At 41.3% G+C, this 10,006-nt stretch overlaps 1 protein-coding gene across 1 annotated transcript in view; it reads left to right on the top strand.

The window, feature by feature from the left end:
• The window catches only part of LOC108575338 (angiogenic factor with G patch and FHA domains 1), a 28,981-nt gene that overhangs the window by 983 nt on the left and 17,992 nt on the right, over positions 1 to 10,006 (top strand). Inside the window, exons 2-8 of the mRNA XM_017938104.1 lie at positions 19 to 255; positions 337 to 495; positions 570 to 645; positions 728 to 850; positions 1,115 to 1,275; positions 1,359 to 1,801; positions 1,933 to 2,032. Of these exons, the coding sequence (XP_017793593.1) occupies positions 19 to 255; positions 337 to 495; positions 570 to 645; positions 728 to 850; positions 1,115 to 1,275; positions 1,359 to 1,801; positions 1,933 to 2,032 (1,299 nt within the window). The remainder of the gene's footprint in view (positions 1 to 18; positions 256 to 336; positions 496 to 569; positions 646 to 727; positions 851 to 1,114; positions 1,276 to 1,358; positions 1,802 to 1,932; positions 2,033 to 10,006) is intronic.

Here is a 10,006-nt window from a genome sequence, read left to right on the forward strand (position 1 = left end):
ACTTTAACTTCTATATAGAAAAATCAGAAGTTATTGCAAAATAAAATTTTAATTGATTATGGGACTCAAACAAATCCTTTGGAATATGAAAAAGGATCTTCTCAAGATTGGAATATTAGCGATGATAAAACTTCAGCTAGTATTAGACAACAAGTTAAAGAAGTAGCTGAATCAGCTTTGTTGCAAACTGGTTTTGTTTATGAAGAAACCTCTGGTTTATATTATGATTATAACAGTGGCTATTATTATGATGCGGTAAATATTTATTAAAATATACTTTTACATTTGTTCACTGTTGCTATTAAATTGTATATTACATAAGGAAATATGTTTCAGAAACAAGGTTTATATTATGATGGTAATACGGGTACATATTACTATTATGATGAAACTAATGGGACATATCAGTTCCATAGCCAAGCACAAGTAACTATGAATGAAGCAGCTGCACATGTGCAAAGCAAGAAGGAGCAGAAAACTAGAAAGGCAATTAAGGTTTAAATTTAAACTATCGTTATGTTACGCATTTCTAAAGAAAATTGATCGCAGACGAAAATTTTTGGTTTCAGGTTTCGGATGACATACATGAATTAATAAACGGCCTTTCAAACATAACAATAGAAAAATACAGGCGTCAAGCTCTAGGTAATTATCCTATGCGCTTAATATGCACACATGTCTCTCTTGTAGGATGAGGGGAAAAAACGCAAACTTATGAAAAGAGAAGAACAGTTGGAAGATGATGAACTTGAGGAGGGTGAATGTTCAAGCAACGATAACGACAGCATTTCTAATGACATTACTCCAGAATTATGTACTAGTAGTGACAGTGACCATGAAGAAGACCAAGGTTTATTTTGTATTTGTTTTTCAAAATATTATTTGCCACAAAAGTTAGACATATTTTATTGGCTAATGATTTAGTAGCATATAAAATGAGTACAATCATAATTTATTCTAATATTTCGTTTTATATTTAGTCAGACATATTAATTTTAATTATAACAATATAATCAGTAGCTTAAGTACAAATTTACAAGTAATATTTGATATATGTTACGAATTGAAATGTATAATTTAATTTTTGGTTGTAACAATACATTAATCATTTCAGATATAGCAAAAATTTATCCACCATGCATGCGAATTATAGTTAAAGAAACCAGTCTACCAAAATTAAAAGTTGGAAGTCTTTTTCTCGTTGCGTATACGGGAGGTTCAATTGGTCGAGAAGGTGATCATTGCGTAGTTATTTCGGATATAAACATCAGTAAAGTGAGTAACTGTGAATAAAAGTTTCTGTATTTAAGAAGAAACTCATATGTATAAAATACTTAAAAAAAGCTTAAATGTTTTAGCATCATGCTCGATTTGTATATAACGAAGATAAAAAAATGTACGAAATCATAGATTTGGGATCAAGAAATGGTACGTTTTTGAACGGTAAAAGATTATCCGTGGCCAAACAGGAATCTGAACCTTTCGAAATTTCACATGGTTCGATTATACAAGTTGGTGTTACGAAGTTACTGTGTCATATTCACAATGGAAATGAAACTTGTGGTCATTGCGAACCCGGACTCGTTCAACAAAGCAATAACGCAGAAGAAAACAAAGCTTCCAAAAAAGAGCAACATAAACAAGAGTTAAAACGATTAAAACATAAATTTGGTGTAGACAAGGACAACATTGTGTCTGCCAGTCAAGTGGCGTCGGGGTATCAAGATAGAGCGCAAAGCAGAAGACAGTGCATTGGTTCTTCGAATCATCATGCTAAAACGCAACAAAGTTCAATGGAAACGTAAGTAATTTATTCATTATGTTAAACTTTAAAAGCAATCATTTTCTTTTTTTCTTAAATCATTTTTATCAAAGAAGAGTTTCTTACTCCTTCCTGCAATACTTTAAATGCGTTATGCGTTTCATTTATAGATCCATAGCGAAGGATAACAGAGGATTCAAGCTTTTATCAAAAATGGGCTGGTCCGAGGGACAATCGTTGGGGAAAGAAGGAAACGGGCCTACTGAACCGGTAAGTCTTGGATTCCATAAACATTTTTAACTCATTTTACATTTACTTCTTACGTTCTGATAAGCGGCATTGCACAAATTTATGCTTCAGATGCAAGTATACACGTTCATAAATATAAGTCGATAAAATGCAAATTAACAGAGCAATCAATTTTGCAATACAATTGTGCCACTTTGTATTAGATTTCATTGAAAGTGGTAATGTAATTATTTTTTACACTAATCGTAAAATAAGGCAAAGATCTTCAAAGATCACTATCTAAACCAAAAAAGAACAGGCAAAATATTTGCCCGAGATCAAATATCTCAAGTTCCTTCGCTTCTACGAATCCTATATTCTAATCGCACAATAGAAACAACGAAGACTGAAATTATTCTTCAAATGCAACGTAAAAGAAGCTTCTTTTCGTGGCTCGAAGCTAAAAACGTGGAAGAATGCGTTCCCACGAGCGATCAAATTCGAAATCTTTGCGGTGAATTCCGCGTCGTCTTTGATAGCTCCGCGGAAACGTTCGAGCAGACGCCAGATGCCGGGCGGTATGTAAACGGTGGGAAACGTTGTGTCTCCGCGTGCGTATTAGCAGCACGCCGCGGCGGCGGTCCCGGTGTGACGTCAATCGGCAATTGCGTGTACGGGACGTTCCCCGTTTCGTCAGACCGGTCGGTGCAGCACGTGTGTCCAATGCAAAAGGTGCATGGAAACGCGGGGATGCTCGGCGGCCACTCATTAGCCGAACGGTTGCGCCGCTGCAATTCGCAATCCGGCTTCGTTCGCCTTTTTCACGCGGCGCGTTAAAAACTACGGACTGCTGCTGTTGCTGCTGCCGCTCATCCCCTGCGCTCTTTCTCTCTGTTCCCCTGTTGCCGCCACATCACCACCACCACCCTCTGATTGACCCGTCCGATACAGCGGGGATACCATGTCGGTGCACGTATACAGATACGAACAGACACACAGATACCTCGGCGCGTGTGCAAAAGCCAGACGGCAAGCCTGGTCCTGGCTGCTGCCTGCTGGTGCTGCTTACTCGTCCGGCCGCATCGCATTTCGACGGCGACGAAACGAGCGCCGACGGCACGAGCAGAGCATTCGTATGATAACGAGCGTAACTCTGCGAGACATGAAACGGAATAGTAGAGGGGATCGTCGCGAGGGGCAGAGATGAAAACGGGAACAGCAGTGAGCGAGAGGGAGGCGACAGAAGAGGTGCCCCCGGGTAATGAATGCAAATGTATTGAAATCCAAATCATTATTTTGTCTAGACGCATCGTATGCTCTATTGCACGCTCCGAGCTTAAGGAGGGGACACACGCCGGGCTACCCGCGCTACGGGGGTGGATTAAGGGGGGCGGGAGCGGTGGAGGCCGTTGTTTTCTCTCGTCTCTGTGTACCTTGACGCGCGCGTCTGCTAATTTGCTTGTACCTTTATCCCTGTGATGTCCGACGTTTTTCTGGTGAATTTGTCTGTGACGTCCCACCCCTTCCGCCCTCGCCCCCGCTGTGTTACGATCCACGCCGCTCCGTGAACGACGTTTCTCTTTTGCGTCACGTTTTTTGCTCGTAAAACACCTTCCTACCGCCTCCCCCGTCATATTGTTGCGCTCTGTCACGATATGCACTGGTCGTGGCCTCGTCTCACTCGCGCTGTATCAGCGTCGCTGTTCACTCGCGTTAACGAGTGCGGTATAATTAATATATATATTTCTCATGCGTCCGCTTCGGGCTCTGTCTCTTCGCCGGAGCAATTTTACGAATCGTAAATGTACGTGTTTTACGGAAGATCGCGATAGAGAAAGTGGGATCAATTTTAGATACAATAGACGGCTGGTATTTCCTTATTCGGTAATTACACTTTGATTGTACGCTGGAGTGATACGTTTTTCTTTTTCTTTTAATTTGCTGATGTTAGTTGTGCACGATTTAACGATCTATGTGCGGTTAATTTTTAATTCCGTTCAACTGTACCCTTTTTTTTACCCGAAAACCTTATGTGTAAGAATTTTTAATTGTAAACAGAATATACTGTTAATAAAATTATTCGGTCGAGGGATGCCTTTAAACATTCCAATCATTTTGCAACGCTATAAAAGTTTCTCAGTTCGTAACATCCCAAATTCACGTTCATTCGAATACATCACGAAAGCATAAAAATGTCGCGTTTTAAGAAACAGCTTAACTAAGAGATACCTTTTTCCTGGGTGAAATAAAAATTGAAATAAAAACGGGACCGAATTCCTCCCCCTAGCTCGTTGTCGGTAAACGAAATTTACATCGAAGCCGGCCGTTACAATTCTACATCGATCCACCGGTTTTTACGCGTACGGTATTTCTGCGGGTTCCCTCTTTGTCGGGCCTGGCATGACCTACATCGTAAACTAGGAACACGCTCGCAGTCGTAGCGAAGGGGGGTGAAAAGGCGGAAGAAGGAAGACGAATGGTTCGCGGAGGGTGAATCCGCGCGCGTTCTGTTCGAGAGTCCGTAAACCAGACATTGTAAAGCCTTCGAATAGCGATTGCCACTAAACCGCGGGCACGCGATAAAGTATAAAATTGTCGCGGGCGCTATGAAAGTGGCGTTTGCAGGTGTAGGTAGGTGCGTGTCCTATCTGACCGAATGAAATCTCGGCAAGGTTCGTTTATTTAAGTACCTTCACCGATCGTCGAGTGCTTTTTATTATTGGCTCCTTCGGGGTGAAGAAGATTCGATCCCTAATAAGGTAGATATTCGAGATAACAGGTAGATGTGATTTTTTTACCTGGAAACTGGCTGTCGCTTGAGTAACCAAAGGTTCACCGTTCGAAAATTTCATTTCGATAATTTTGTAGAAAATATTTTTTTTTTTTTTGTTAATCGTACATTTTTGAAATAATTAAGAATTTCACTTGGTTAATTTTCATATAACGAATCGAATATAAAATTTAATTTCACCTCGCAAAGTTATCGAATTGGGGGATGAAACAATTTTTCGTCGGTCTTACTTTCGATGATTTCGGCGGGAAAATGTGGATAACTCTTAACAAATTGTCTCGTTGTTTGAAACATTTAATCTTCTTTATCACACAGCTCAGCTCCTGTCACTTATAAATAATGCAATAAGCGTACGATGTACTTGAGACTGTAAAGTTTAGCCGGCTCGTAACGTCGATCGTTAAACAATTGCAACCGAAACGCAATCGATGCAACGCATTACAATTCGCTGCTCCCTGCGAGGCGTCCTTAGAGTGCATCCGGAAACTGCAACAATTTCATTTTATGGACTTTCCACGTATATACCGACTGTTGCGAGCCGTTTCACGGTTACAGCGTGAACATCCACCCGGTAGTGCCTTTTACGATTTACATTCATTTCCATATTGCATCTGCTTGCCCTTTACAGTACCGCGTGGAAAAACCTGATTGATTAATGACGTAATAAATAATCCAAGGGAAGCTAGCGAGCGAATGAGGACTCGTGGTGCTTCCATAAAATCCTTCGTTGAAACAGCTTTCCGTGATTTTCTCTTTGAGGAAGTGTAATAGAATAGAACTAGCTTCGCAAAATTTCAAACTCTTCTCTATACTCGCGGATGATTCTGCAGATGATCATTTCGTGGAAATCTTCACAACAAACTCTGCCGTCGTTGATTAATTTCACAACGTCGAGAAGAAAAGAAACAGCGTACACTTGATATCGATACATTTTCTACAACGAACGTTCCACGCTTTGCAAAACTTCTTTATGCGAATCGTGGCATAAACCAGTAAAGAAACCAGGAATCTCGGTAAAACAGATCATTCCGGCGATAGTGGCGAGCGTCGCATGAAAATCACCCCTGCTCGTGGCAAATCTCCTCGCGCCACCAGTTCGAAGCAACTTTCTAAATGTGAATCAAAGATTCAGATCGCTGTAGATAACGGCGATCGTGTACCAACGCGTGTCATTGATTAATTATGCTTCTCGGCTGGAAACACGTGAATTTCGAATTAATTAAGCGGAATTCTAGAACCGAGTGGTTACTTCGTTCGATAAAACTACCTACATCTCACGATTCTAATAAAGCAAGCAGATATACATATATACGTACGTGTGTTTCTCGCATAATAAAGCCGTAACATTGTTCACCACTCCGGTTTGGAATTTAATCGAAAGCTACATGTGCGGTAAACGTAATTACTCGAGGAAAATCTTCTACGAATTAACCCCTGAACCTATAACAACGTGTCAGGCCCGTGGCAGAGATTCTGGCGAAGACGCGAGAGAAATAGTTATATCAATAAGAAAAATCCATCGTAATCCGAACTTTCGTTTCAATTCCTACGACTGAGAATTACAAACTATAATTAATCTGCAACAGATGAACTTCTATTACCCGATTCAGTACGCTTAGATGCACAGTCAGAAAAGAAATCATAGGTTAAGGGGTTGATCAAATGAAATGTGAAAAAAAATCGCGTAAAATCGTCATCAAAGCGAAGAAAAGTTAGACCACGAATGGGACACTTTTCAATTCATTTTGGCCCGAAGAGTTAGCTTGCTATTCCAAGCGAAATGATTAACGAAGTACGTATATCCTGCGCCTGTTTCTCTTCAACTCCCGATGGAACGCATCCCCTTTCGTTCCTCCAGCTCGCTTTCATCTTTCCTCTGGATAATCGTCGGCGGCGTCCGGATCGAGAGTGTTTTGATTCGCGCCACGTCCAGCAGTCGGAGAAAAAAGGAGGGCCGGATAAAAGTGAATCATAGGTCTTGACTCGCGACTCTCCCCGGTCTCCTGTTTGTCCGCCAAAACCTGTTGCTGGCCGTCCTCCTCCTGTTCGTTTCGCTGCCTTGTGCGCGCCTTCTATTCATCCACCGGCCCCTTTTTCTTCTGGCGAAAGCAAAAATAGTGGTAAGAGGAGAAAAAGGCACAGACACACACGCCGGGGCACAACGAGAATGCAGCCGCGAGTGCGAGAGTCGAAGAGAGACGGAAAACGGCGGCGATGGGATAGAGGGAGAGGCAGGAGAGAGAGACTTGTGGAGAAAAGGGATCGAGAAGAGAGGAGGCGCAGAGGCAAAGATAGAGGCAGAAGGAAGAGGAGGTGGGAAAGGGAGAGGGTTCCGAGCGGAAGTTGTATACCAAGTGTACGTGTGCAGTCCTGCCGCAGGTGGTACGACGGAACGCAAGGTCGTTTCGATATTATGTAATGCAGAGAGGCAAGAGAGTGCAAGGATACGGCGAGGATCAGCTCGACCTCCCTCGGTTGCCCCGGAGGGGCTCCATTGTCTTTGGAATTCGGGACAACATTGGGAGATCATCGTCGAAAACCGAGAAAAAGGCCCTCCTCCCGGCTACGTCGGGGATGGTAGCCTTGCCTACCGATCCTTTTCTTTACGCTGTTGCAATATGCTTGCAATTGTTTATCGCACAGGAAACTTCGATTTTAACGCTTGCTCGGCGCGTGAGAATGTTCTATAGATGCTTGCATTTCCAACAGAAAGGTTGTTTGTTCAATTTTTTATCAAGCAGAAATATTTCTCAAAATTCTAGCAATATCCTTGTCTTTTAATGCAGTAAAAAATACGAGCACAATGGATACCGAAATTCCAAAATCAAATTATCCTTATCTGTAAGGACGATAGACTCATATGTGCGCTCACAAAACATTACGAGCGCAAGCAGTACACCGACATTCTTTTAAATAATAAAAATAGTTGACGTGAACACGAACTCATTTACGTATATTTGAGAAAAATTTCCAGATGATTTAGTCTTATGAAAAAATTGAAATAACGACCTAATTACGTGTTGCACAAGTAATCAGCAAGTCCTTCGTCCGGAAAGGGTTAATTTAAAAACAATTCTTATTCCACTCGTCAATGGATTGCTATCTACCTCTGTCCCCTCGATATTCTTATCATTTAATCTAATAAAACCTACAAACACAACAATAAACGTCAGTTGATTAATTTAAACAGTGCTGCGCTACCTGTCCAAGGGTCGAAACTTCTAATCTATCTCCGTTGTCTCTCCCTCGATATCGAAGATTTCACAAAGCGATATTCGTTTCTCCATAATCAAATCGCTTTATCAGGTATCGCCCGGGGGAGATGGTCCAACGACCTGCAAATCGACGCTCCGTGCTAGTTGGTATCCTTTATCGTGTCTATCGTACTCGTGCATCGAAAAGCCCCGGCCATTCTAGTAAATATTCGTCCACGCGTCCGCGTGTACGCAACCTAGCGTCTCTTCTCTTCTTTTCGTCGTCGTCGTCGTCGTCGTCGCCGCTGCGTCGGTCACGGCTGAACGATACGAAGTTATGCGAAAAAATGTGCAATCTTTATCTACAATCTTTGTTCATGGCTGTGCCGGTTTATGCAGATATGCCAATTTTTGCCGGTTCTGATCGGCCTGGCTGGCCGGCTTCTCCACGGCACCGTGGACTCTCTCATCTCCATGCTCGAGCGATCCTTGGGGCTCTGGTGTGCGCAAGTTCCTGGGAAAAGGTATCCACGGACCTTCTTCACGCTCGTTCGCTCCTGGAAATTCTCGTTCACGCATTCGGACACTTTCATTACGCTGGCTAATAAACCCTCGGAGCGTGATGGCCCCGATGCGCGGGTATAAGCGGCGGGAGAGCCTTCCGCGCGATTATAAGTCACAATCGTGCGCAATTAATACATCAGCCGCGATAGATTAAAAGTAACCGGCCACGGCCGTCGGTATATAATGTTATATTATCGTTTATGGCAAAGATCACCGGCGATAAATCCTGATCGTGTTCTGTTAATGCAAGCGTTCATTCGCCACTTTTCTGACGGCTTTTCTAGTCTCTTTACGACGCCATGTTATTTCACTTTTTTAGGATGTACACTGATGTTCACAAGTATTCGAGCTATCGTTATCTTCGTGCAGAATGTATTACACGATTTGGCTGGATTTAGCTCTACTTGCGAGCAAAAGTGGTACGTACGAGTTGAAATCTGTTTTTTGGACCTTGCAGGGAATATTTTGATGAAACTTTGGTATATAGTTGTTTTCCAAAAAGTATTACACACCTATTTTTTGAATCGACAATTATTCACAGTGAAGGGTTGAAAATCGCCCTCGAAGTTGGAGATAGTAAATATATTTAGTCTAATATCTCGAATAGTAAATTGACTTTGTTTTTAAATTTTTCAGCAACAAATTTGAAATGTACGAAATAATAAATAATTTGATCAAATATGTCTATTACCCTCATATTTGACAGCGATGTTCACCCCCTTAATATGTACAATTGCTGATAAAAAAAAAAAATAAGCGTCAAATATTTTTCTTAGTACTACTGTATATCAAAGTTTCATCAATATCTGTTATTGATCATTATCACTTCGGGATGTTTGCTTCATATTCGCAAACTGTGTTAATACTTTCGAACAAGACTGTACCCAGTAGTTTTGTAGTAAGATGTTAACTATGAAAGGAGTTACTACAGACTGATCGGATGTTCCTGCGATTATCCTTATTCCGATCAAATTTTTCACAATCCTTCAAAAAAATTACAAAGTAAGGCAAAGGTACAGTAAAGTAATACAAATTGTCACGAATACAATGAATACATTTCCACTTAATCGTTCTACCCATAAATCGTAAGCGTTCAATTATTCCTTCCTGGTATTTTAAAATTTAAATGTCCCTGGGAATTTCTTTATACTCGTACTTACGAAATTTCTTTCTTTCTTTTTTACGAATTATGACGTTTGATCGTCCTTTACACGTTCGATGAAAACGTACCTACAGCTGATAATTCCTTTGTACTTTCAGCCACGAGAAAGACATTAAAGCGATGGTTATTGACGAGGGGAGGGAACAGCGGGGAGGGAGGACAGTTTTATAATCTTGTCTCGGAACGTAGGTATCTCGAGGAGGTATACGAAAAAAAGAAAAAAAATTGAGAAAGAGGAACGAAAAGAGCCGATGCAAGTCACTTAGTGAAATTTATACGTCGATCTGTGTCTACTCTGTAAATTA

This window comes from Habropoda laboriosa, unplaced genomic scaffold, assembly GCF_001263275.1.
Source record: "Habropoda laboriosa isolate 0110345459 unplaced genomic scaffold, ASM126327v1 scaffold143, whole genome shotgun sequence".
In the NCBI taxonomy this organism is placed as follows: domain Eukaryota; kingdom Metazoa; phylum Arthropoda; class Insecta; order Hymenoptera; family Apidae; genus Habropoda; species Habropoda laboriosa.